General features: G+C 55.3%; 3 protein-coding genes across 6 annotated transcripts in view; 2 read left to right on the plus strand and 1 right to left on the minus strand.

Moving 5' to 3' along the window:
- Window positions 1–18,801, plus strand: part of PCIF1 (phosphorylated CTD interacting factor 1) — a 36,556-nt gene extending 17,755 nt beyond the window's left edge. For 2 of the 3 annotated variants that reach the window (XM_050917715.1, XM_050917713.1), the window contains 5 exons: window positions 304–390; window positions 838–1,022; window positions 3,093–3,186; window positions 3,411–3,586; window positions 4,629–5,751. In XM_050917715.1, the coding sequence (XP_050773672.1) occupies window positions 304–390; window positions 838–1,022; window positions 3,093–3,186; window positions 3,411–3,586; window positions 4,629–4,884 (798 nt within the window). In that variant the 3' untranslated portion in view covers window positions 4,885–5,751. Of the gene's footprint in view, window positions 1–303; window positions 391–837; window positions 1,023–3,092; window positions 3,187–3,410; window positions 3,587–4,628; window positions 5,752–17,678 lie in introns of those variants that run through there. The other variant, XM_050917714.1, reaches the window with a different exon arrangement.
- Window positions 5,853–17,672, plus strand: LOC127031034 (E3 ubiquitin-protein ligase RNF182-like). Of its 2 annotated transcripts, none has more exons than XM_050917741.1 (2): window positions 5,853–10,572; window positions 16,648–17,672. In XM_050917741.1, the coding sequence occupies exons 1-2, from the start codon at window positions 10,488–10,490 to the stop codon at window positions 17,436–17,438; spliced, it is 876 nt and encodes a 291-aa protein (XP_050773698.1). In that variant the 5' UTR covers window positions 5,853–10,487; the 3' UTR covers window positions 17,439–17,672. The 2 variants fall into 2 exon arrangements, with proteins under 2 accessions (XP_050773698.1, XP_050773700.1); XM_050917743.1 differs by having other exon boundaries at window positions 5,853–8,795.
- Window positions 18,802–20,923: 2,122 nt separating the features above from the next.
- LOC127031002 (iroquois-class homeodomain protein IRX-5-like) lies at window positions 20,924–25,394 on the minus strand. Its single transcript, XM_050917680.1, has 6 exons — window positions 25,347–25,394; window positions 24,992–25,064; window positions 24,689–24,781; window positions 24,163–24,297; window positions 22,852–23,042; window positions 20,924–21,727 (listed from the first exon to the last, which is right to left on the minus strand). The coding sequence occupies exons 2-6, from the start codon at window positions 25,014–25,016 to the stop codon at window positions 20,924–20,926; spliced, it is 1,248 nt and encodes a 415-aa protein (XP_050773637.1). The 5' UTR covers window positions 25,017–25,064; window positions 25,347–25,394.
- Window positions 25,395–26,880: the final 1,486 nt, after the last annotated feature.

Consider the following 26,880-nt stretch of genomic DNA (forward strand, 5'->3'; position numbering starts at 1 on the left):
ATTTGTGTCACATGCCCACCCCACAGCAAGCCCAACTCTGGATGTGGGGTCTATGGCGAAAAGCAAGTTCCCTCTTGTGTCTAGCCTGCAGTGTGCCACATTAAAAGTAGGTGTTCCTGAAAAATGCTACAAAGCTCTCTAACGTCTCTACCTCTCCCATCACGTCAGTGTCTGCTTCTCTCTATGGATGGGATTGTACTAGCACCCACCATCTCCGATTCCTTATCACTTCAGCATCCTGTGGCTGTCTAACTCTCCTGCTTCCTTTATTGCTATTTTTAATGACCTGGGTTTCTCTTCCAGTGGCTTCTCTATCGGTACAGTTGCATTGACGACTCTGGCTGTGAGAGGTTTCTGCCCAGGGTTTGGTGCCTTCTCCGTCGATATCAGGTACTGGTTCCTTCTCTGATGGAATTGTAATACTGACACAGTGAGCAGTGCTCTGGGAGACCCAGCAGAAAACTATAAATAGATCCAGAAATGAAACAAAGTTGGGCTAAAACAGGGTTTTCTCCAAGATTTTAGGGTAGGGTACTACACTGGGAAACTATCTCGTGGTCTTGACATTAGCCCTCAAGCTGGGAGAAGTGCACCCATATACAAAATGAACTTGAGTTCCAGGTGAGGGGAGCTTCATAGGAAGGAATGTGTGGAGATTGGTGATGTGTGATGGTGGGGCCCAGTTTGACGAAGTGTCTAGAGGGCAGTCCTGACTGTTCTGGAGACTTGAGAGTGTGGGGCAAGGAAGGGGTGCTGTCAGTCTGGGGGAATGGGGTCAGAGTGCAGTGAGAGGGGAGCAATGGCGGCATCCACTCACAGAGGATTTGCTCTCCTCAGATGATGTTTGGTGTTGGTCTGTATGAAGGAACTGGCCTGCAGGGGGCACTCCCGGTGCATGTCTTTGAAGCCCTCCACAAGCTCTTTGGAGTGAGTTTTGAATGCTTTGCCTCGCCCCTGAACTGCTATTTTAAACAGTACTGTTCGGCCTTCCTGGACACAGATGGGTATTTTGGATCCAGGGGGTGAGTCTTGCATTCTGTTGCCCTTGCCATATGTATACCTATGTGCGTGCATTTTTGGCTGGGGTGGGAACTCTGTCCTGGACTTAAGTTCTCATTGATGAGAGCTAATAACTGATGACATCAAGAAGGCTGAGTTGTTCATTGCTATTTTGCTTCAGTCATCACTAAAAAGATTAGTGGTGACTAGATATTCAAATAGTTAATATGGACAGCAAGAGGGAAAGAACACAAGCCAAAATAGGGAGAGAAAAGGCTAAAGAACCTGAAGCAATCTCAGAACTTTTAGCAGTTATCTTTGAGAACTCACGGGGGACACGTGAAGTTTCGCAGGACTAGAGAAGGGCAAACATTGAACCTGTCTTTAAAAAGGAGAACAAAGGGGACCTGGGAAACTGTAGCTAGCCTAATTTTGATACTATTAATCAACTTGTAAGCAATTAAAAGATAATAGCAAATATATAATAAGGAATAGCTAGGCTAGATTCGTCAAGAACAAATGTCAAACCAACCTGATTTCCTTCTTTGGCAGGGTTACTGGCCTACTGGTTGTGGGTCATGATCTATTTTGATTTTTAGTAAGGCTTTTGGCACAGCCTCACATGACATTCTTATAAGCAAACCAGGGAAATGTGGTCTAGAGATGGAATTACTATAAGGTGGGTGCACAGCTGGTTGAAGGACTGTACTCAAAGAGTAGTTATCATTGGTTCGCTGTCAAACTGGGAGGATGTATCTAGTGAGTTTCCACAGGTTTCAGTCGTGGGTCTGGTACTAGTCAATGTTTTCATTAATGACTTGGATAATGGAATAGACATGTGCTTATAAAATTTGAGGATGACTCTAAGATGGGAGGGTGGCAAGTACTTTGCATGGCCAGGATTAGAATTAAAATTGAGCTTGATAAATTAGAGAATTGATCTGAATTCAGCAAGATGAAATTCAGTAAAAACAAGTGCAAAGTACTTCTCTTAGGAAAGAAAAATCAAATGCATGGCTGCAAAATGGGGAATAACTGGCTAGGTGGTAGTACTGCTGAAAAGGTTCTGGAGGTTATAGTGGATCACAAATTTAACGAGAGTTGGCAATGTGATTCAGTTGTGAAAAAGGCTAATATCCTTTTGGGGTGTATTAACAGGCGTGTCGTATGTAAGACATAGGAGGTCATTGTCTTGCTCTGCTCAGCACTGGGGAGGGCTCAGCTGGAGTCCTGTCCTCAGTTCTGGGCACCGCACTTTAGGAAAGATGTTGGCAAATTTAAGAGAGTCCAGAAGCAAGCAACAAAAATGATAAAAGGGTTTTAGAAATCCTGTTGTATGATGAACAGTTAAAAAACCTGTTTAGGTGGGCCTGTTTAGTCTTGAACACACAACTATGGGGGGACTTTTTAGAACAGCTGTTTATAGATGTGAATAATGTTATAGAGGAGGCTGACTAATTGTTCTCCATGTCCACTGGAGCTTGGACAGGAAGTATCTGCAGCCAGGGAGAGTTAGGTTAGATACTAGGAAAAACGCTCTAATTTGAAGTGTAGTTAAACTCTGGAATTGGCTTCCAAGGGAGGTTGTGGAATCCCCATAACTGGAGGTTTTTTAAGAACAGGTTTGACAAACACCTGTCAGGAATGGTCTAGGTTTACTTGGTCCTGCCTCGGTACAGGGGGCTGGATTAGATGACTTTTTTTGGGGTCCCTTCCAGGCCTGCATTTCTATGATTTACTCCAAGCCTGGTTGTGAGGGTATATGGGCATGGATTTGTTGCAGGCCCTGGATTTGGCTTGTTCGTTACATCTGTGGAGATATGCCCCTCTCGTTCTGAAGGAAGAGGGAGTCTCAAATAAGAGATTGAAAATAGTGAACTTGAAGCCAAGGAATGTCGGTCTGCAGGTTTCCAGGTGAAGTCTCTCTCCTTGGTGACCATGTGTGCCACAGGGGAAGTAAATGTGGCAGGCGCTGTCTTGCTAGGAAGTGAGGTTGTATGTGGCTGCCCTTTCACAGATGCTGATGCCTTCTTAGATGTTTGAATTAACAGTTGGTCCTCCCTAACTGGGATCTTTTCCCTTGTTCCCTTCAGCCCATTCCTGGATTTCTTCCCCATAAGTGGCTCTTTTGAGGCAAATCCTCCATTCTGTGAGGAACTGATGGATGCCATGGTCTCTCATTTTGAGGTATGTTCACTTATCCCTGTCACTGTGCTTGGACTGGGACAGTCCTCTCTCTCCCCTCTTCTGCTAGCCCACATCCCCATGGCAGGGTTGCAGCTCAGCATGTCACTGAGGACTGTGGCAGCTCTTATGACGGTCTCAGAGAAGGGTGCGATCCTTCTCACAGAGCCTGTCATGCTTGTCGTTACTTGATCAAGAATAAGACTCTTCTTTTCCTTGTGGATTAGAAACTGCTGGAGAGCTCCAGTGAGCCCCTCTCCTTCATTGTCTTCATCCCTGAGTGGAGGGACCCTCCGACGCCAGCCCTGACCCGCATGGAGCAAAGCAAGTTCAAGCGGCACCAGCTCATCCTGCCAGCCTTTGATCATGAGTACCGCAGCGGGTCTCAGCATATCTGCAAAAAGTAGGTTTTCTCCCAAGGCTTGGTTGGGATGCTCTGGAGATGTACTGCATTTTAGAGAGGCCCTTGGCAGGAATCCTCTGCTCCAAGGTGACATTGGTTATGGGTATGGAACAGGCTACGAAAAAAGCGAAGTGACGTATCCAAAATGAACCTTGAGCACATCTCAGATTGGGCTCAACAGACAGTATCATAGGTCACCATATTTGTGTATATTTCCCCTACTATTAAAAATTGACATCAGCCTCTCCCTCAGGGACACGTCTCTGATCTGACCTGCGTATGTCATATCGTATTGTGGAGAAGAGCCTTGTGCCACTCACCAGCATACGGTCTGAGGTGCAGCTGGCTGAGCAGAGTAGCTTTCTGTGCATGTCAATGTCCTGTTGCCTCTGCCATTCAGTAACAGTTAAAAAGAAGCAGAAGCTTGGGCCAGTTTTCACCATTGGCTTCTGTATGGCAGTGCTAACAGCTTGCTTGGTGGGCAGCAAGTGCTTAAATATCACTTGTCCACACTTGGTTTCTGGTTGGCCCAGGATGTCTGACAACATGATTTTTCGTAGCTGGGATGGTAGGAATTCCTAGCTGTGTATGTTGGAGTAGGAGCTGCGCTGCAAGATCTGTACAGTGTCCCTCTTCTCTAACTTGTTGAGCTTCTTGCAATCTTCCTGTTCCCCGGAGCTTATGGTACTGCAGTGTGTTCTTAGCCAAGAGCAGCCCTTGTAGTGTCCATGGGAAGTAACACACACTGATTCTCTGAGGTTCTCCTTTGGAAGACCCCGTAGAGCTCACAGCGGGGTCCTACCTATATAGCTGTATTGGCACGTCAGGACAGATACCTCCCAAGTGAGGGGCTGTGTGCTGCGTCTTTGAATTTTAACTCATTGGTATGGCTTTCTTTTAAGAGAGAATGGCTGCTCCTCAGTACGACAGAAGGGAAGGAAGATGGGGAGGACATTACTGTGGGAGGGTCCAGGTGCAGGTGAGCGACTGGCTGAACAGGCCCACGAAGTGAGTACCGAGTACCTGTCATCTTCCCTTGCAGAGAGGAGATGTACTACAAAGCCGTGCACAACACTGCTGTCATCTTCCTCCAAAACAACGCAGGCTTCACCAAGTGGGAGCCCACGCCGGAGCGGCTGCAGGAGCTCGTCACAGCCTATAAGCACTCGGGACGGACCCTCAGTTCCACGGGTTCCTCCTCCACCTCCTCTTCCTCCTCCACCTCTTCCTCAACAGCAGATAAAGATCGGGAGACGGGCGGAGAGCAAAGCACCAGCCGGGAGACCAATGCCAATTAATCTGCAGAGGGCAATGTGCGGGGACAGGCAGCAGGGGCGAAGGTAACAGTGCTCCAGAGGAGGGGAGGTTCGATGTGGCAGGTGGAGAGACTGCTGGCTGTGCAGTGCCAAGCCTGGGGGACTCTCTTCAGGCAGCTCCACCCTGCTTGCTTTCCTCTGTCAACCTGCAAGGCCCCTTTCCTCACCAGAATCCAGGGAGATTCCCTCGCCTTATGCCCTGTGGGAAGACGATTGGTTGCTGCCCTCAATGAGGGGCAAAGAAGCCAAACATCGCAGTCATAGGAAGAGTCTGCAGCCCCTTCAGACACTAAAGCTCTGAGGAAGAGGCAGCTGGAGCTGGGACGGCTGCACGGATGAAGGAAGGATGGACGGACTGACAGACAGAGCTGTGGCCTAGAAGGTCCCTGGCAGGTGGCTGAAGCCTGTCATTTCCAAGAGAAAAGCTGGCAGGGTCCAGAGGCTCTTCCTGCTGGCCTGGCACCACCAGCCCAGCTCCATGTCCATAGTGTAAATAGTTCTGTCCGTGGCGACCATGCTCCCTGCAGGGTTTGTTTCCGTAGCATCCATATTTCCTTTCCACATGTACGAGTTCCGTGTTTGCCGAAGCTGTTTACCGTATACAAGAAAAGCAGAGAAAAGGAATTTCTTTTTGTGTGTAAAAACGTCTTTGCAGCTGTTTTGTAGTCATTGTGGTTTTTACCCAGAGCCCTCTGGGCTTTATTTAACCTCCTTGGGTTTTGTTTTTTAAAGGATTAATTTAACACCGCTAACCATTTTATTACTTTTATCAAAGAAAGCAAAGTAAAGTCTATTTTTGATTTTTGTTTCCTAGTTCTTAGGGACATTAAAAACTAGCATTACAGCTCCCCTTGGTGTCGGTGCTGTTCCTTATCTGTGGGGCCTGGGACTGTCCATGGGAGGCAAGGCCTGCCCTGCCCGCCCTCAGATTCACTGCCTTCTCCTGTGCCCCTGGACGGGGTGAACTCTAGGAAAATGATCATTTCTTACAGAATTACACTTTGAATCTGTTTATCTGTAGGGTTTGTGGGTTGAGTTGGGCAGAGTTTGTGTGCAGCATCCTAAAACACAGTATATCCGATATGTCTGGGAGTTAAATAAAACCATTCCAATGATAAAAAGCAGAGACTGAGGCATAGGCAAGGGAAAAGAGACCATTTTGCTGAGATTTAAAATGGCACGTCAGTGAGAGGGAGAGATGGTAGGCACTCTGATACATTGGTTATAGGCTCCTTAGAACTACAACAGAGAGAAGCTTTCACTCCAATAATAGAAAGAATGTTTAAGGGGGATGAAGGGGGAGGTATCAGCGTTCTGTTAGTGAAGTCAGGAGTAGGGCAAATTTGAACTGGCTCTTAGAATAACGGGGGAATCAGCTAATGGTGCTGAGGATTGTGGGTGACATGAGCTCACTTCTTTGTATTTGAGGAGAAAGGGGCAGAAGCACTCTGCATATGCTGGAATCTGAGCTACTGGGACTTCCAAAGGTCTTGGAAGAGGGAATTGCTATAGTTAGGCGAGAGGAGGAGAGGCCTGGATCCAGTGTAGTTGAGACCATTGTGAATGAGGTAATGTTAAGCCAGTGTGCAAGTGAAAGTGATGTCAGGGCTGGAGGCTGTGATGACAAGCCAGAGAGATATGAGAGGATGGAGCTTGGCTTGGGGAGGCACCTGCCCAAGAGCAGCTTTTGGGGGTTTGGGACATTTTAACTGAAATGAGATAAAGCCACAGATCAGAGAGGCCTAAAGGGCAGTCTGGGAGGATTTATAGATTGATTGGGCCATTGTGTTTGTTTAATTTGATTTTCTGTATAATCCTGCCTTTTCCTGCATTAAACTCATAACGGCTGGCTCAGCTAAGGTTTATCTCTTAGATTTAAAGACCGCAAATATAGTGCATACACCACATCCCTAGGTAAGTTCCAGTGATTAAATCTCCTTTGTGTTAAAATGTGTGCCTCATTTCCAGGCTGCTTCCAGCCATTTTATCTTGTGCTGTCTTTGTCTGCTAGATTGAAGAGCCCTCTTCCCCATGTAGGTACTGACAGATTGAGCAAGTCACCTCTTAATCTTCTGTGATGAACTAAATGGATTGATTTTCTTAGGTCATACGCTGTAAGGTTTAAAGGCAGATTTTCCGTTTCATTCTTGTAGCTCTTTTCTGAACCATTCAGATTTTTTCAGGATCCTTAAGTGTGGCCAGGAGAACAAGACAGTATCCAGTAATGAACTCGCTAGGAGTTGCTGGAGATCCCTAAATATGCACCTGAGTATTGTCAGGATAAGGGGGTAGCTAAGGTAAAGGCTAAGATCAGGTGCATCGGGGAGAGGGTAGATAAGAGAGCAGAGCGCCTTGTGGCTCTCTAGAGAAGGATACAGTGACAGTGGTCTGCCTCAGGCTGAAATGTTTGGAAAATTTCAGCCAAAATGATTCAGCCCTTGAGCCCCTCCTAGGTCCTAGTGCCTTCTCGACAGAGCAATTAAGTATGTTCCCTCCTCTCAGCTCCTACTGGACTGCACGTGCACCAGCTCCACGAGTGACTGAGCATGATCCGGTATAGGAGTTTCCTGTAATGATTCCTCCCATCTGCTCCAGGCTGGGTGCTGGAACTGAGAGCAGAGAGCCTCTCTCCTGTGCCCTTAATGATCCACCTGCAGGTGTCTGATCTGAATGATGAGGGGACAAAAGCCAGATGAAAAATAGATTGGAACCAGGAGTCTGGGAAGGATGCTTGTGCAAGGAGGCTGGGGAGCCAGTGTGGTAAATGTGGGGGACAAGACAGATCAGATGATTTGGCAAGGGGATAGGGGAGAGGAATTGTAGGCTGGATACGCAGGCTGGAACTAGGAACCAGTGGAAAGGGAGAGGAGAAGAGAACTGACTAGCTGAGATGCGAGAGAGCTGGGATTGGCTGAGACTGGACCCAAGGCCGGGCAGGGCTTTGGGGAGATGATTGAGATTGGATTTGGAGGAAGTCTGTGAGTGGCAGGGAAAGAGATGAGGTTCTCGGAGGGGTATTGAGACTGGCTGAGATAAGGAAATGGAGTTGGAGGAGGGGGAGCTCTGATTGGTTGGGCTTTGGGACTAGGACTGAAGAGGCACGGGGAATGAGCTGGGGACACAGAGCCAGGGTTGTGGAAGAGACAAGCTTAGGGAGAATGGGCTGAAGAGTCTGTGCACTACAGCATACTCCTCTATGGACTGTGGCATGGACCCAAGATCCTAGAGTCTCACCACTCCTCTGCTCTCTGCAAATATCTGTGAAACCCACTGGCAAAGTGTGATGCCCTTTCTAGTGCCGGGCCATGTGGAAAATGACAACCCACTACTGCTATCAGTGACTCCGTTAGTTTAAGTGACTGAGGTCTATGGTGGATGTACAGGTTCTAGACCTACTGGTGAACCATGCCAATGTCACTATGATGCCACATGATGGAATTTCGAGGGGGGACTGTTCCTGTTTGCTCTTTTAAATACCTAGGAAATCCCCCACACACACTACATTAAAAGAACATTAAGCTCGCAAAGTCAAGCACTCAAAACCGAGTACCTACCAGAATAAGGTTGCCCGTGGAACCTTAACTCTGCTCTCTTGGGCATATGCATTTTGATAAGTCTTCAATTACATGATCACATACTATTTTTTTTCTGCAGGACCCTGCATCATTCAGTGTGCAGAATGGACCTGCTCTGGGGATAAATCCCACAGGTGTAGTGAAGGAGGCTGATGTGTCTGCCTCATCTGTTGCAGAAGTTGGAAGGTGTGCAGTGAATGAAGCAGGGAATTTCAGGAAAAGAAAGGATGGTCTCAGGACCATTTTGATCATCTAAGCTGACCGCAGGCCACACAGTATCTCTCCCACCGACTCCTGTAATAGATGCCTAACCTCTCGGTGAGTTGCTGAAGTCCTCAAATCATGATTTAAAGTTACAGAGGATCCACCATTTTTCACTCGTTTAAACCTGCAAGTGACCCGTGCTCCACAGTTCAGAGGAAGGTGAAAAATCTCATTTCTCTGCCATTCAGACCTGGAGGAAAATTCCTTCCTGACTCCAGATATGGTGATCAGTTAGACCTTGAGCATGTGGGCAAGACCCACCTGCCAGACGTGTGGAAAGAATTATCTAGTAACTCTCAGCCCTCTTCAAGGAGTGCCCCATCTCTGGCTGTTGGGGATATTGGCTGCTCTCACAGGTGAGGCATGTGCCAGTGTAGGCAGTGCCATCATACCATCTGTGCCATAGTCGAGCTCAGGCTTGATGCCAGTTACATTTTTTGCCCCCTCTGCTCCCCTTGGGAGGCTGTTCCAGACATTCACTCCTCTGATGGTTAGAAAGCTTTGTCTAATTTCAAGCCTAAACTTGTTGATGGCCAGTTTGTATCTCTATGTTCTTGTGCCAATAGTAGTCCGTTATTTAGGTAAACCTGTTGTCTGTGTCTCTGATGTATTTATAGGGAACAATCATCTCTCCCCTCAGCATTTGTTTGGTTAGGTTAAACAAGCCAGGCTGCTTGGGTCACTTCTCCTAAGGTAGGTTTTCCATTTCGTGGGTCATCCCAGTAGCTCTTCTCTGCACCTGTTCCAGTTTGAATTCATCCTTCTTAAACATGGGAAAACAGAACTGCACACAGTATTCCAGATGAAGTTTCACTAGTGCTTTGTATAATGGCAGTACCTCTCCTGTTTCCTCCTAGGATTGCATTAGCCTTTTTCCACAGCCACATCACATTGGTGGCTCATAGTCATCCTGTGATCCACCAGTACAGCCAGGTCTTTCTCTTCCTCTGCCACTTCCAAGTGATATGTCCCCAGTTTCTAGCATAAATTTTTGTTGTTAGTCCCTAACTGCATGATCTTGCACTTTGCACTATTAAATTTCATCCCATTTCTATTACACTAGTTTACAAGGTCTTCCAGATCCTCTTGCATAATATTCTGGTTGTCCTCTGTGTTGTCAATGTCTCCCAACTTTGTGTCATCCACAGATTTCAGTAGCATGCTCCCACTTTTTGTGCTGAGGCCATGAATGAAAATGTTAAATAAGATTTTGTCCCAAGACCAATCCCCGAGGAACTCCCACTAGTAACCTCCCTCCAGCCTGACCATTCACCTTTCAGTATGACCCATGGTAGTCTCCCCTTTAACTCATGGTTAAGGGAGTTGAATACTGCCCTTGAGAATTGGATTCTGTGCCTGCCTATGCCACAAAGTACTTCACTGTTACACTGAGCAAGTCATTGAAACCACACTTTTCACATGTGGTCATTAACTGTATTCCTCATTTTTTAGGTGTCTGGTGTGAGACAGTTGAGTCTGAATTGTAGGAGTGCAGTGCTCAGAGCTGAACTGAGGTCACAGGGAGCTGTCCTTTGAACATAAACAATGCTATATAATGCTAAGAACTCTGAAAAACCAGATACCAGTGTCTCAGATTGGGCACCCCAAATTAGTGGGAAGTTTTGACCTTAGCCTCCCTGTGCCTCAGTTCCCTAGCTAGGAAATGAGGATAATTATGCACTCATCTACTCCTCCTCTGCTTAGGTGTTCAGTTTCTACTCTTTCCCTCCTGTCCTCAGCGTAGGCATGTGCAGCACACTTCATTCGGGTGTGCACCCAGGGAATTTACTTTGTAGAGATGCTGATGCCACAGGAATAGATATTTACACAGGTAAGTCAGACTTGTCTTTTCCTTTGATGCCAGCAATGTCAGGAGGATTGCAAAATACACCCAGCAAATTACGGATTGATAAAGTGGTACTGGACACACAAACCCCCTAAGGTCAAGTGTCCCATTAGTAATGCCTTCAAATCTATTACATTTCTAATATCAAAAAATCATTCAGAAGGAGAGGTGTAGGAGAGTGGTGAGGGGAGTCTTGCATTATCTTTAAATGGGTCTTGAATCTACTAGAATCCTGTCCCAGCCTAAAGGAATCTGATAGTGTTTAAGGCCAGAAGGGATCATCCAGTCTGACCTTGTGTAGCACAGGCACCAACACCATCCAGCACCCACACACTAACCCAACAACTGAAATGAGACCAGCGTATTCAGACTATTATGTGATATAGGCAGAGAAAAGGTGGGACCAAGATGTAATAATGCCAGAGCCCTCTGCCGTGGCAGGGAAATGATTCCTTGAGATAAACCCAGATAATCCTAGCAAGTGATTTGCACCCACATGCTGCAGAGGAAAGTGAATAACCTCCAAGGTCACTGCTAGTTCTGACATAGGGTAAAATTCCCTCCTGACCTGGCATATGGGCAAGAACCAGCCAGTCAAGTACCTGGGAGAGAGAATGCACAGTGTCATCTCTGAGTCCAGGGCCTCCCTCAAGGTCCCATTTCCAGCTGTGACCATTTCTTAATGTTGTTTGCCCGTGTTTGGAGACTGTTCCAGAACTTCATCCCTCTGATGGTTAGATATCTACTTCCAATTTCCAGCCTGGATTTGTTCATGGACAGTTTATATCCATTCGTTGTTCTGCCTGCATTGTCATGTAGCTTAAGTAGCTATTCACCCTTCCTGGTATTTATCCCCTTAATGTATTTACTGAGAGCAGAAAACCCCCTGCAGCCTTCTGTTTGCTTTACTAAATAAGCCAAGCTCTGGGCCCCTCATTCCCCTGATCATCCTAGTAGATCTTCTTTGCACCTGTTCCAGTTTATCTTTTTGGAACATAGGTGACCACAATTGTACACAGCTTGATTATTTTCTTCTCAGAAATTTGAAACATAAGCTTCCTCTGCTTGCTTTGATTTAGCATGTGAGCTTAACCTACCTTCCTCTCCTAATTAAAGCTTTTGATACGGTCTCCCACAGTAGGCTGGCCAGCAAGTTAGAGAAGCATGGATTGGATGAATGGACTATAAGGTGAATAGAAAGCTGGCTAGATTGTCAGGCTCAGCGAGTAGTGATCAACGGCTCCATGTCTAGTTGGCAGCCGGTATCAAGCCAAGTGCCCCGGGGTTGGTCCTGGGGCCGGTTTTGTTCAACATCTTCATTAATGATCTGGAGGATGGCATGGTCTGGACCCTCAGCAAGTTCACAGATGACACTAAGCTGGGGGGAGAGGTAGATACTCTGGAGGGTCCTGAGTGACCTAGACAAATTGGAGGATTGGGCCAAAAAAATCTGAGGAGATTCAACAAGGACAAGTGCAGAGTCCTGCACTTAGGACGGAAGAATCCCATGCACTGCTACAGGCTGGGGACCGACTGGCTAAGCAACAGTTCTGCAGAGAAGGATCTGGGATTACAGTGGATGAGAAGCTGGATATGAGTCAGGAGTGTGCCCTGGTTGCCAAGAAAGCCAATGGCATATTGGACTGCATTAGTAGAAGCATTGCCAGCAGATAGAGGGAAGTGATTATTCCTCTATCTATGGCACTAGTGAGGCCACACCTGGAGTACTGTGTCCAGTTTTGGGCCCCATACTACAAGAAGGATGTGGACAAATTGGAGAGAGTCCAGTGGAGGGCAACAAAAATGATTAGGGGGCTGGAGCACATGACTTATGAGGAGAGGCTGAGGGAACTGGGGTTATTTAGTCTGCAGAAGAGAAGAGTGAGGGGGGATTTGATATCAGCCTTCAACTATCTGAAGGGGGGTTCCAAAGAGGATGGATCTAGACTGTTCTCAGTGGCGGCAGATGACAGAACAAGGAGCAATGGTCTCAAGTTGCAGTGGGGGAGGTTTAGATTGGATATTAGGAAACACTGTTTCACTAGGAGGATGGTGAAGCACTGGAATAGGTTACCCAGGGAGGTGGTGGAATCTCCTTCCTTAGAGGTTTTTAAGGTCAGGCTTGAGAAAGCCCTGGCTGGGATGATTTAGTTGGGGATTGGTCCTGCTTTGAGCAGGGAGTTGGACTACATGACCTCCTAAGGTCCCTTCCAACCCTGAGATTCGATGATTTATTTTTTTAAAGGCAAACATTTATTGACTACTCAATCATAAAGTACATTATTTTTATTCATCAAACTAAAACTAAAACTTATTTTTTAATTAACAATTAAACTTTACTTATTTGCATTATCAGCACATTCATTATAATTGTTTGCCCCTTTTCTTATCTTAACAACAAACCAATCCATATTTTAAAATTAAAAGGGGGTATCATACAATTAATTTAAAATGTAAAGCCATGGGCTATTTCAGTAGAATACACACGACAAAGATTACAAACACTGTAAAGACTGCACTGGGCACACCTGACACAGCCACTTACATAGGTCAAAGAATTTTCTAGAATAATAGGGAGGGGGAGGACCAATGGTAATGCGGCGTCGCAGTCGTGGGGCGCATGCTGTGAGCGAACGCAGGCTTTTTATACATTTCTACAACATCTATGTTATGCTATTTGGCACTTACTGCATAATACGACAATCCATACTTTAAAACTAAAAGAGTGTATCATGCGATTAAATTAAAACGCAAAGCCCCTTTTTTTTTTTTTTTGACACATTAGGGCAGGGGTGGGCAAACTTTTTGGGCCGATGGCCACATTAGGGTGGGCAAATTGTATACGGGGCAGGGGTTGGGGTTGGGGTTCGTGAGGGAGTGCAGGGTATGGGAGGGGGTGCGGTGTGCAGGAAGGGGGTTAGGGTGCAGAAGGGGTGTGGAGTGGAGTGCAGGCAGGGAATTGGGGTGCAGGAGGGGTGCTGGGTGCAGGCAGGGGGCTTAGGCAGGGTGCAGTAGGGGGCTCAGGGTTGGGGTGCAGGAGGGATGCAGCAGGGGCTCAGGACCAGGGCTGGCTTTAGGATGATTCCCCTGATTCCTGTGAATTGGGCCCCACGCCTAAGAGGGCCCCAGAAGACAACTGCTGCCGAGGAAGGACCCTCCACTGAAGTGCCACCGGAAACAGCGGCAACTGATTGAGCGGCTGCCAAATTGCCGCCGCTATCTTCGGTGGCAGCTCAATCGTTGCTGCTGTCTGCAGCGGCATTTCGGCGGCAGCTCTTTCTAATCGGCCCCGCGTGTCCTAAAGCCGGACCTGCTCAGGACAGGGAGTTGGGGTGCAGGAGGAGTGCAAGGGGCTCAGGGCAGGGAGTTGGGGTGCAAGGTGCAGGCAGAGGGCTCAGGGCAGGGAGTTGGGGGTGCAGGAGGGGTGCAAGGGGCTCAGGGCAGGGAGTTGGGGTGCAAGGTGCAGGCAGAGGGCTCAGGGCAGGGAGTTGGGGGTGCAGGAGGGGTGCAAGGGGCTCAGGGCAGGGAGTTGGGGTGCAAGGTGCAGGCAGAGGGCTCAGGGCAGGGAGTTGGGGGGTGGGGTGCCAGAGGGGTTTGGACTCTGGCCTGAGGCCGCTTACCTAAAGCAGCTCGGGGTGGCAGCGGCGTGCTGCCTGCCCTGGCTCCACGTCCTTGCGTGGCCCACAGGCCTCCATGTGCTGCCTTTACAATGCCTCCAGGTACCTCCCCCGAAGCTCGCGTTGGCCGCAGTTGCCCGTTCCCAGACAATGGGAGCTGTGGGGGGCGGTGCCTGGAGCAAGGCATGGAGGCCTCTGCCCCGGGGCCCCAGGGATGTGGTGCCGGCTGCTCCTGAGAGTGGTGTGGGGCCTGCAGCGCCACAGGGGCAAGTCCCGTGGGCTGGATCCAAAGCCCTGAGGGGCCGGATCTGGGCTGTAGTTTGCCCACCCTGCATTAGGGTGTGCCTGGCACACCCCATGCGCCCAACTATGGTCCTCAGCATTGCTGCCTCACTCGCTTTGCTGTCTCCCTGGCAGCTGCCCTGGCAATGAGGGATGTTTGCACTGCCGTCTCAGCCTCTGTCTGTTGTAGGGGTGACCCAGGGCTGTCAATCCAGCACCCTTCATCCGCGCTGGATTTCACCCTAACTGTGCGGTAGGGCAGAGCTGATCTGGGTGTGAGCTGCTGCAGCCGCCTTTCCACCTGCGGGGGCCAGGCTGCCTGCCACCCTTCCCGGAACTGATCCTGGTGCAGGAAGAAGGGTATGAAAAGGAATTGGGTTGGTTTGAGCTCCGGCAGAACTCGACACTGAACGCACAGTGTGCCGATGGGGAAAGGGGCCAGGGCAGAGAGCTGGGCCATGGTCCTGCCTCGGTCTCGGGGACCAGCTTGGATGCCACAGTGGTCATTACAGGCTGCAGGCAGGTTTGTCCTGGGTGTGGGGCTCTTTAGTTCCCTAGAAATCCCAGGTGCTTTGAGTGGAGTCTCAGGTCTGGGATCTATGCCCACACGGCAGGGGTGAGTCTCACCTGAGCCCCCTTCCATTGTCGTCCCTGGTGGGGGCTCCCTGCAGCCCCTGGGAGGAGCGACAGGAGCTGCCAGGCGGGACGGGGCTCGGATGTTGCAGTATCTTCCTGGAGTGACAGCCTCGCACGGGAGAACCTCCCTTACTCCAGCACCCCAGGAGCTCCTGGAAAGCAGCAAGTGTTGGGCCCTCGGCCTAGGAAATGAAGAGGATTTCTTCTGCCCCTACCCCATGGCTGCTGGAGTGCAGCTCTGAGGAGGGACCTGCGGCCCTGCTCCCCTGCAGTACTGCACTGCCTGGCTGAGGCTGCCACAGCAGAGAGCTGGAGAGAGGACTGAGGCCCAGGGGTTAGTCTTTAGCAGCCCTGCCTCCAGCCTGGTGAGCAGCTCTGGGCTAAGCCCTGCTGGAGCTGCCCGCAGCCGCCTCTGCTCCAGGCCAGCCCCTGAGCCGGGAAGGGCGGGGGTGGGAGCTGGGGAATATTTGTACAGCGCCTGGCACAGCGGGGCCCTGGTCTGGGCAATACAAGTAACGGTTCAAGCGGCAATTTACCAGTGCCCCCGTCTCCCAGCCTCCGCCCGGCGATGGAGGCAGGGCTGGAGCAGCCGGCGGGGCGGCCCCTTCCCCGGGAGCCGGCCGGGCCCCCCAGCCCCTCCGCCCCTCGCTGCCATGCCTACGCCGAGGCGGATGCTCGCAGGCTCCGTGCGTCCGCGGCTGGCTGCGCGCCGGGCCGGGCAGGGCTCGGCCGGCGCCACGGGGCTCGCACACGGCCCCGGCCCGGGACCCGTCGAGCAGGTGAGCGCCCCGGGCCCGCGGGGGAGGCGCCGGGCCGGGCTCCCCCGGGCTGCGCGCCCTGCCCGGCTCCAGCGCCGCGTCCGGGCGTCTCGGGCCTCTGCCTCCCTCCCCACGGGGCCCCGGTGCCCGGCGCTGCCGGCAGCCTGGCCCTGCCGCCCTCCGGCCCGGCCAGCGAACTCGCCCTTGGCTCCGGCTCCTGCTTTGATCTGAGAAGCTGCAGCCGCAGCGTCTAGAAACCTGCCGGTGCCCGGGGAGCTGGGCAGCCCCCAGCCGTGCTGGGCACACGCAGCCGCTGCAGGGTCCCAGCCTGGGGCGGGCAGCGGCTGGGCCCTGGCTGAGATGGGGCGGCTGATCACTGCGCCCGCAGCCCCACTGTCGGGATCAATCCCCAGCTGCCAGCTGGAAGAGGGAAGCTGTGAGCCTCTGCCCGTGGCTGCCACCGCTCGGTGCAGGGGCAGCAGGTGCCAGCTGTGATGTGCACACCTGCCATGAGGCCAGGGCCTCACCCCAGCCCAGGCGGGATAGGGCAGGGTCCGAGGGAAGGGCTTGGCTCGGCTCTCCATCCCCACCTCTCTTTGGCTCCCTGCACTGCAGAGCCCCCTGAATTGCTGCCCAGAACGAAGCCCCTGACCCAGTTTCTAGTCTGGGGTGGTTGTGCTGGAGGCCCTGAGGGTGGCAAGCAGGGCATTTGGGACTCTGCTTACAAACCCTTTATTCAGGGAGGTCTCCCCTGTACCTCTCCCCAGGCTGGGCTCTAGGACCTTCTCTCCAGGAGCTCCCAGCGGCTTCAGGAAGAGAGACCATGACCCACCACCAGGATGGCAAGCTGGAGAGGTGCCAGCCACTGGCATTCCCAGCGCACGAGCTGGAGTGCAAGATCTGCTACAATCGCTATGATGCAGGAGCCCGCAAGCCCAAGCTGCTCAGCTGCTGCCACCGGGTCTGTGTGAAGTGCCTGCGCAAGATGGTGGCCATGGGGGAGTCCTCGCCCCGCCTGCTCAGCTGCCCTTTCTGCCGGCAGGAGACCCAGGTCCCCAAGGAGGATGTGCAGCTGCTCCAGGATGACAGCAAGGTGCTGGCAGTGCTGACATACCACAAGCAGGCAAAGAAGCGAGGCACTCTGCCCTCTTCTGAGGTCATCCTGTGCCCCAGCATCCTGGAGCCCTCCCGGAGCTCCTCTGACTGCCTGGTCATCACCATCCTTGAGGTGCCAGAGAACGTGGTGCCCCCCGAAGGCCTGGGTATGCTGGACATGATAGGCCTGTACCGCCCCGTCAGCCTGGACTCGCTGCCCTGCCGCAGCCCCATCCAGAAATGCCGCTCTTGCTCCTGGCATGCCATACCCCACTTCATCCTCTGGATGCTATGCCTCATCTACTTCAGCTCCCTGCCCTTCGGCATCTACCTCCTGCTCATTGAGTGCCACAACCTGGGCATCGTGCTGGTCAGCCTGGTGCCCTCCACCCTCATTCTCTGTGTCCTCTACAGCTTCTGCCAGTGTCTGTGCCGTGAGATCGTCGAGTTCCCCTCCACCTGAGCCTGTTGCTCCCCTGTGTCCTGAAGGCACCAGGCACTGGCCCTGCACAGCCTGGACCTCCCTGAGGCTGTGCCCTCTGCCTGGGGCCGGCCGAGAGCATCCTCACTCAGGGCTTGCCAGCCCCCACAGTATTGCAGGGAGACGGGGAGATGTCAGTGTGGGAGGGTCCAGGTGCAGGTGAGCGACTGGCTGAACAGGCCCACGAAGTGAGTACCGAGTACCTGTCATCTTCCCTTGCAGAGAGGAGATGTACTACAAAGCCGTGCACAACACTGCTGTCATCTTCCTCCAAAACAACGCAGGCTTCACCAAGTGGGAGCCCACGCCGGAGCGGCTGCAGGAGCTCGTCACAGCCTATAAGCACTCGGGACGGACCCTCAGTTCCACGGGTTCCTCCTCCACCTCCTCTTCCTCCTCCACCTCTTCCTCAACAGCAGATAAAGATCGGGAGACGGGCGGAGAGCAAAGCACCAGCCGGGAGACCAATGCCAATTAATCTGCAGAGGGCAATGTGCGGGGACAGGCAGCAGGGGCGAAGGTAACAGTGCTCCAGAGGAGGGGAGGTTCGATGTGGCAGGTGGAGAGACTGCTGGCTGTGCAGTGCCAAGCCTGGGGGACTCTCTTCAGGCAGCTCCACCCTGCTTGCTTTCCTCTGTCAACCTGCAAGGCCCCTTTCCTCACCAGAATCCAGGGAGATTCCCTCGCCTTATGCCCTGCGGGAAGACGATTGGTTGCTGCCCTCAACGAGGGGCAAAGAAGCCAAACGTCGCAGTCATAGGAAGAGTCTGCAGCCCCTTCAGACACTAAAGCTCTGAGGAAGAGGCAGCTGGAGCTGGGACGGCTGCACGGATGAAGGAAGGATGGACGGACTGACAGACAGAGCTGTGGCCTAGAAGGTCCCTGGCAGGTGGCTGAAGCCTGTCATTTCCAAGAGAAAAGCTGGCAGGGTCCAGAGGCTCTTCCTGCTGGCCTGGCACCACCAGCCCAGCTCCGTGTCCATAGTGTAAATAGTTCTGTCCGTGGCGACCATGCTTCCTGCAGGGTTTGTTTCCGTAGCATCCATATTTCCTTTCCACATGTACGAGTTCCGTGTTTGCCGAAGCTGTTTACCGTATACAAGAAAAGCAGAGAAAAGGAATTTCTTTTTGTGTGTAAAAACGTCTTTGCAGCTGTTTTGTAGTCGTTGTGGTTTTTACCCAGAGCCCTCTGGGCTTTATTTAACCTCCTTGGGTTTTGTTTTTTAAAGGATTAATTTAACACCGCTAACCATTTTATTACTTTTATCAAAGAAAGCAAAGTAAAGTCTATTTTTGATTTTTGTTTCCTAGTTCTTAGGGACATTAAAAACTAGCATTACAGCTCCCCTTGGTGTCGGTGCTGTTCCTTATCTGTGGGGCCTGGGACTGTCCATGGGAGGCAAGGCCTGCCTGCCTGCCCTCAGATTCACCGTCTTCTGCTCTCTTCTCCTGTGCCCCTGAGCTCACTGCCCTGGCTGCTGGAGCATAGGGGGAATGGAGGAGGAAGCCCGCAGCCCATGTGATCATTATTTTCATTCTATGTCTTGGAGCCTCTTCCAGTGCAAACTACAGGCCTGTTGCTAGCCGTGTCTGCCTGCATGTTACAGGTGCTCTTGGCCTGCTGGACCCTTCTTCAGAGGGGTGGGTGGGCACGTGAGCTGCTGGCTTTGGGTCTCTCCAGCATCTGCATGGTCTCCATGGTCGGCAGCAGGGCTATAATCTAGACCCATCCTGTGCAGTAATGGACTGTTTGCTGCAGTAGCAGGAGGGTTTATAGCCCTAGTGAGCCACGCACGGCCATAGAGCTGTGGAGCGCGGCCCCGGAGAACTCAGCCCTGGAGAACCGGGCCCCGGAGAGCTCAGCTCCAGAGAACTCAGCCCCAGAGAGTCTGGCCCATGGCCATGTTTGCACTCCTGCTCGCTGTTACAGGGAGGGATCTGCAAAGCACAAGGATGTCCTTCCCACCCTGCAGCTCAGGAACAGCCATGTGTGCCAGGAACCCTCAGCCATCGGGAAGGGCAAGGGAGGGGGGGTTTACATCGCTGGGTCTCCATGCTCCACCCCCCAGTTCGTGCTGCTCCTGAGGCTAAGAGCCCCTTTGCCACCAGTGAGAAGCCACACAAGCCTGAAACCTGCCCCAGCCCAGCCTCGCCAGGTCCCTCCAGACAGACCATCTGCTGCTGAGCTCCCAGAACACTCCGCTGCTGGGGTTGCCCATGGGGATGTCTGTGGGGAGCAGGGGTGGCTGGGCCTGCAGAGGGGAGCGTGGTGGAACAGCTCTATTGCTGCATGCGGCAGGCAACCGTTTCTGGGAGACGGCGCCCCTGACTTTGGGGGCCGGAGTTTATGGGGATTATGGGCTGGAGCGGCCCCGGAGCTGCCTCTGGCTGTGGGGTCCCCAGTCAACTCCCATCAGCCCAGCAAGGCCAGTTCCCCGGGGCAGCGCTTCCCACTGCCAGAGAAACTGCAACTGCAGGCAGCCAGAGCCCTCCTGGGCCCCGCTGCTAGCGTCCTGCAAGCGCAAGGACAAGGCTCAATGCCGGCCCCATGGCGTAACCCCCAAGGCCACTAGGGGGGAGCCATTGCTGAAGACACCTGGGTGCTGGGAGGTCGCTTGTAAGTGGCTGTTCCACAGGCTTTTCCTGTGCCCGGGATGTTTGAGCCTCTGCCCCCCGCCTCCTGTGACCACAGGAGGCGGGGGGCAGAGGTGCAGGAACTGGGGGTGCTGAATCCCCCAGCTGGACGTGGGTCCATCACAGCCAGGGTTTACAATTTTGTTCAATGGTGGCAGTACCCCACTCTACACACTGTCCCAACCCCTGGGGCGGGGGGGCTCCAGGCCCCCAGCTAAGCAGTGAGTGGAGTGGAGGCCAAGCCACTGGGAGCTGCAGCCTGCCTGACTCCATGGATGCCCCTCCCTAGTGTACCCTCTCCCCAGCTCGTGGCAGTAGGGTCCCTAGGTCGGGGGCGGGGGATGATGGCGTCCACTGGCTGGTAACGCCCAGGAAGAGGCTGCTGACATCGCGTTGCTCATTCATCTTTATTAGACAGACCACAGCAAAGCCCAACTGCCTCGGCTGTGTGGGCGCCTCCCCTGAACCCCAGCTAGGCTCTGCGCCCCCTCAGGGGTGCACCGGGGCCCCAGGTTGGGACCAGTGTGGCTGGAGTGCAGCCTGAGCACATGGGGCTGGCCCCACTGCCCTGCTTGGCCTGTCGCTTGCCATCCTGTGTGGCTGGTGAGAGCCCTGGCAACACCACAATGGGAGCGACCTCGCCTGGGCTGGGGCCTGGGCCCTCTTCAAACCCGCTCTGCCTGGCCTCCCTCACTGCCCCCTGAGCCGCAGGCTCTAGCCCCTGGCCTCACCCTCTCCCCAACCTCCAGCCCCACCCCAAAGATATTTTACTGGCTTCTGGGAGCCACTCAAGGAACCACTCCCCAGGCCCTTGTCACCCCACAGACTCACTCTTTACCCTAGAGCATCCCCCAAATCTACAGCCCTCCCCCCGCCTGTTGCACTGCTGGCCACCCGGGAGGGCCTGTGCACAGCCTGGGCTCCCATGGGCTGAGCCCCCTCTCCCGCGGTGAGTCCCATGCCGGTTGCTTCTGTCACAGAGGGAGCGTCCGGTGGCACTCGGTTCGCCAAGGAAGGGCCAGGCTGAGCTGGGGGGGGTAGGACGTACGTGGCTCCCTCTGCCAACCCTGGTGCCCCAGGGCCCCAGCTGGGCGGTGCCACCTCCAGCCGTAGGCGGCAGCTCTGCTCCTGCCGGGGGCACGTCGCAATCTCAGCCAGACACCAGAGCTTGGGCTGCATCTCCTGCATCAGCCCAGCAGCATGGGGCTTGGGGCTTGGCCGCTGGTGCTCTGACTCCAGGCAGGGGCCAGGGCTGCCCTCCTTGGGGCTGCCACCTGGCTCCTCACCCTGCGGCCCCTCGCCCTGCACACCGGGCTGATGCTTGCCCACGTCTCTGTCCCACTTGCTGCGGGGGGCCCAATGCAGCCGCTTCTCCTTCTTGAGGCGCCGGCAGGCGTTGGCAAACCACGTGGAGACCTGTGCGAGGCTCAGCTTGCTGGTGATGGCCAGCATGACCTTCTCGCCCTTGCTGGGGTAGGGGTTCCTCAAGTGCTGGCCCAGCCAGGCCTTCAGGGCGCTGGTGCTCTCCCGGGAGGTGGCTGCCTTGGCTCGGGACAGCTCCGTAGGCAGGCCCTGCCCGGAGCAGGGGGCACCCAGCATGAGGCCAGGCAGGAGCTGGAGGTTGTAAGCCGCTGTCACCTGGAAGGCACAGGACAGGGTGGTGAAGCCCTCCATGCAGAGGTGGCTGCAGGAAGGGGCTCGCTGGTGGATTGCCCAAGCCATGAGCTCCCAGCCCTGCCCCAGAGCATTGCCCCGAGTTCAGCCACATGGGACTGGCACATTTGTTGGGCTCTGCTCCCTGAGGGGAGAGCGGGGCCTTTGCTCCGGCCAATCTCATGTCCTTTCCCCATAGCCTGCCGGGGCTCCCAGTTCCTCTCCGGTCTTGTGCTGCGCACACTGGGACCTGCCCCTCAGGCCCCCCCCCGCCCTCTAGGCGCTGTCCTGGGGGCCGGCTGGGCTCTATGGATACATCCCCCGGGCCAGCCCGCTGCTCTGCGGGGGGTGGGGGGGGAGGGAATGACCTGAGCCCATCCAAGATCTGCCAGATCAGACCCTTGACCCACTGAGCTGATCCTGGGGACAGACAGTCTGTGGGGCAGAGGAAGGAGGGTGCTGGGCAGGACCAGCTCTGCCCCCCCCCACTCCCAAGTACAGAAAGCCACAGGCAGCCCCTGGGGTTTGCTGGGGGGGCTCCCAGCACCCACCTCTGCTCCTGTGGCTAGTGTGACGGCCCCCACCTGAGCCGACGGGCAGGGCAGGACCACAGCTCCTGGGAACTATTGTTGGGGGAGGGTTAACGTGCCCCTACCAGCCAGCTGCCCCCCCCCCCCCGAGCCACCTCACAACAGGGACAGCTACTACTCCGCAGGGAAGGGAGACAGGCAAGGCCCAGTCTCTGGGGCAGCGTGTGCACGGCTGGCTGCAGGGGACCACGGCGAGACTAGCAGAGTGGGCAGTGATTCCCAGCTGTGACCACTCACCCGCAATGCCCCCAACACCCAGGGCCAGGGCTACACCCCAGAAATCCTGGTTCCCTGTCCCGAGCCACCCACTAGCCTCCTCCCCCATTTGAACTCAGGGTGGCAGACGCTTTGCCAGTGGGTGCTCGGCCCCTTCCCTCCTCCCAGTCACAATGGGTGCAGCTAACTGCCCGCCCCTCCACTGTCCCCACTGGGTGGGGGGCACACGCAGGGCACCCTCTGAGGAGTGGTGACAGCCCCTGCCCCTCCCCAACGCCCCAGGCCTGGCAGTACGTCACTTACTGGCTGTGCAAGGAGCCTGAGATGCAGCGGCAGCAGGTTGGCGTCCTGTGGTGCCGGGTAGGTGCAGGGCAGCTGCAGGACAGTGTGGTGAGGGGGAGGCAGCGGCCTTGGGGCCCCCCACACCCCTCTGCGGCCCCCCCGGCTTGTTGCCAGCCTGAGTCTCCCCCAACACCAGCTGTGCGGTTGACATGCTGCTGGGACCAGTGGGAGGGAGCCCAAAGCTCGGAGCTTTATAGGGGGCGAGGGGGGGGGGGGCCGTCCGTGTGGGACCAGCAGGGTGATTGACAGCTGCTTAGCAAGGACTAGCAGTCTGGTGCCAGCTTGCGTTAAAGCGCCCACAGATTGTCTGGATGGTAAATCCCCCAGCACGGCTGGTTCCCTGTGAGTCAAACATGCCATGGTCATGCCGCTACCACACTCCCATGCTGGCCCTCCTGGGGGGTGGGGGTGACACGTGGTGCCAGGCTGGAGGAGCCCCATGCATACGGCAATAGTGCTCGGCTGGCATGGTGGGGTCCTGCAGCACCAAGACGTGGGGGGGATGAGCTTGGCCTCCTGGCCCTCACTGGGGCCCATGGGAGTGATGGAAGGGTAGCAGCGGTGGACCTGGGGAGGCAGGGCTGGTGGTAGGGGCAGGGGAGCCTGGGAAGCAGATTCCACACAGCAGCAGCTGCTCAGTGGTGCCAGGGGAGACCCCAGCGGCAGGGCGAGATGGTGGGTATGGGCATGTGCATGTCAGCATCTCATCCTGGTGCCACCCGCTCTGCCCCCGAGGATTCTGATTGCAGGAATCCCATTGCCCTCAGCCCCACCGTTCCCTCAGTCCCCGGCAGGAGGGTGCCCCTGACCCCGAGGGCCCTTCAGGACTCTGCCCTCGCACCTGGCCAGGGCTGACGCAGATGCAGACCTACAGTGGCACATAGTGTTTTATTTCAGTGTCAGGATCCATTAGAAAAAAGCAGAGAGGCAGGGGTGTGGGGCTCCTGGGGCTGGGTGAGGCGCCTGGCGCTGGCAGACCCAGCAGCCAGGTGGTAACCGAGTGAGTCCCGTGTCGGTGGAGACAGGAATCAAGAAGGCAGGACAGCAGGGGCTGCGGGTCAGGACTGAGGGGCATCCGGATGTGGGAGGGGCTGTGTGAGTATGAACATTGGCTGGGCTGGGCAGTCGCTAGCAGGGCCCATCCACTGCCCTCCTCCAGACCCTGCACCCTCGGGGCTGCCTGAGCCCCTGGCAGCGGGTGGGACTAGGGCCGGGGCTGGCAGGGCTGGGAGTCGGCCCCCCTAGCGGGAGAACTTGCGCATGGCGCGGTACGAGGCTGGCACGGCCACCACTCCTCCTCCTCCGTCAGGTCCTCGGCAGAGCCCCAGCGCTTCCGGGCCTGGCCGCTGCCCTTGGGCAAGAGCAGACAGGCCAGCGCCCTGTTCCTGCCGTGCACCGCTGGCAGCTCTGGGGGAGAGAGAGGACAGGGCAGGGTCAGGGCAGGAGACGTGGCCCCCTCCCAGCAGGGCCTACAACCCCCAGCCCTCCCGCCCCCGCCCCCCACACCTTGGCAGCCCATCCTGCCCCCCTGCTCTGGGGGCACAGCTGCAGCTCAGCGGGTGCACACGGTGGCACCGAGCAGGGAGTGCCCAGCCCTTTGCATGGCCTCTCCCCCCAGGCAGCCAGGCTAAGCCCTGCCCCCACTTGTGTGCCCCTCCCCCCATGCACACGCTGCTTTCGGCCCCCCACCATGGACCTGCCTTCTGGAGAGGCCACGAGGGAGGTGCCCAACCCCTGGAGCTGGGGGAAGGGGCCCCCTGAAAGGTGGACAGACAGACAGACAAGGGGCATTTCTCACGGGGCAGCGTGGCAGCTCTGTCCAGTGGCTTCTCTGCTCCCAGGTAGTGTCTGGCCAGGTGCCCGCTGTAATCCCGCACGTTTTGCTTGGCACCTGCCAGGACACACGGCTCAGCCCTGGCCCAGCAGGCACTGCCCCCTCACCCCAGGCGACCTGGTCCCAGGATGGCGATTGCACCAAGAGGGCTCCAAGGCATCACCCAGCAGGCAGGGCCTTGGCTTCAGCCCCACCCAACCCCCTTCCCAGCGCTTTCCCTGTCATCAGAAGGGAAGGGCCCGAGGCCGGGGGGCAGGTCCTGCTCACCATAGCTCCGGATGAGCAGGTCCATGACCTAGCGGTGCCTGTGCAGAGCAGCAATGTGCAGCGGGGTGTAGCCCTGAGGGGACATGGGAGGCATCAGGACGCGAGGGACTGGTGGCTTCAGACCCCCAGTCCAGCCCTGGAGGAAGGAAACGGGGCTGCCCAGGAGACTCCCCTCCCCCCAGCAATCTCCCCACCCAGGGGACGTGGGCATCACCCCCTCAGAGAGGCCCCCCTTTCCCAGAAAAACGCCCCCTTCCACAGCACAGCCCCCCACTGATCTCGCCGTCCCCACCCTTCCCAGTGAGACCCCCCAGCATCCAGTCCTGCTGACCAACGATCACCCCCCGCCAGGCACCAGTGCCCACTGCCTAATCTGTCCTGAAGAGCCTGCTGCGAGGTCTGTGGGTCTGTCCGTCCCCGGGCACCTGCATACTCACGCCCTGCTCAGGTGGGGGTGGGAAGAAGAGAGCACAGGGTTAGTGCAGAGCGCCAGGCCCACGCTTCCAGTGAACTCTTCATGCCCTGCACACGCAGTGCCACGCTGCCAGTGCAGGGCCCTGGCTGCCACTCCTCCCCCAACAGGCCCCATCCCACCTGAGCTCAGGCCCTCGCCCAGCACAGCCCCCCGTGCCCTGCGTACCCTCAGCTCCTCCCACCCACACAGCAGCTGGGCACAAAGACAGGCAGGTACTCACGTGCTGGGTCCGAGCATGGGGAGCAGCGTGGGGAGGGGGAGAGGAGAACCTGTTAGAGTCAGGCACCTATGGATCACAGCCCCCACTGCTCACAGCAACCCCCCGGCAGGGCCGGTGCAAGGATATTTTGCGCCCTAGGCGAAACTTCCACCTTGCCCCGCCCTCCCCCCCGTAACATCGGTTCATTGAGGGGCAAATCCCAACGATCCTTTATAGACCCCTGTGATGCAGTAGGGACTGTCTGTGTGGGGAGTGGGAGAGCAGGGGAGGACTTTAGGGGATGGACGATGCCAGAGCCTGTAACCTGAGCTAGGTAAGGGAGGGGAAAGGTCAACACCTTTGCCCGGGAAGGGGACAAAGGAAGGGAGTGGCAGGAGGGAAGCAGTTTGAGTTTGGGCTTGGGGCTGTGTGGGTGGAATTCAGGGTATCCTAGCTAGGATCCAAGCAACCTGAAAGCCCAGAAGGACTCGGTGGAGGGGTCCTGACTGTGCCTGCAAGCTCTGCTGTAACCTGTGTTCCTGTTGTCCAATAAACCTTCTGTTTTACTGGCTGGCTAAGAGTCACTGTGGGTCCCAGGAAGAGGGGTGCAGAGCCGGACTCCCCACACTGCGTGACACCTGGTGGCAGAGGTGGGATATATGCACCCCGTGGACGGCGCTTCCTGCAGTAAGTGACTGGGGAGCAGTAAAGCGAAGGGGTGGTTAACCCCTGGGAGTGTGTGCCCAGTGAGAAGGACTTTGCAGTAACAGGGTCCCCCGGGGGATTGCAGCGAGGGGTCCCAGGGGCAGAGGAGTCTGCAGCTCGACCCTGGCAGAGAGGTGGTGACCTCACGAAGGGCTGGTGCACTAGGGGTCCCCCTGGAAACCGTGGGGAGCGGCGAGCACCCCGGCCTGTGAGTGGCCAGCAGGAAGATGTATGCCAAGCGGCGCGAGTGCGACCTGCTGGAGTTGTGCAAGCAGAGGGGGCTGCACCCAGGGAGGCTCAGCAAGGACCAGCTGATTGCCCAGCTGGAGCAGGGAGACCGCATGAATGAACGGAGCCCTGTCTCTGAGGGAAGCAGCCAGGCAGCTGCAGCGCAGGCACCAGTGTCTGTCCCCGCTGGGAGTGGTCAGCCGGCGGACGAGGGCTTCCCGAGACCGCCCCCTTCCTAGGCCTAGGGGAAGGGCGGGGAGGAGCCCAGTGTATACCGAGGGC

This window comes from Gopherus flavomarginatus, chromosome 11 (assembly GCF_025201925.1).
Source record: "Gopherus flavomarginatus isolate rGopFla2 chromosome 11, rGopFla2.mat.asm, whole genome shotgun sequence".
Lineage (NCBI taxonomy): Eukaryota > Metazoa > Chordata > Testudines > Testudinidae > Gopherus > Gopherus flavomarginatus.

Bases quoted from the DNA above. Each gene is read 5' to 3' on its own strand.
- LOC127031034 (XM_050917741.1), top strand. From the start codon at position 10,488: ATGTGCAGCACACTTCATTCGGGTGTGCACCCAGGGAATTTACTTTGT. The intron at 10,573-16,647 runs GTAAGTCAGACT...ACCTCTCCCCAG, and splicing joins AGGAATAGATATTTACACAG to GCTGGGCTCTAGGACCTTCT.
- LOC127031002 (XM_050917680.1), bottom strand. From the start codon at position 25,016: ATGGACCTGCTCATCCGGAGCTATG. The intron at 24,782-24,991 runs GTGAGCAGGACC...GTGTCCTGGCAG, and splicing joins CCTGCTCATCCGGAGCTATG to GTGCCAAGCAAAACGTGCGG. The intron at 23,043-24,162 runs GTACCGCGCCAT...TGGTCCCAGCAG, and splicing joins GTGGTGGCCGTGCCAGCCTC to CATGTCAACCGCACAGCTGG.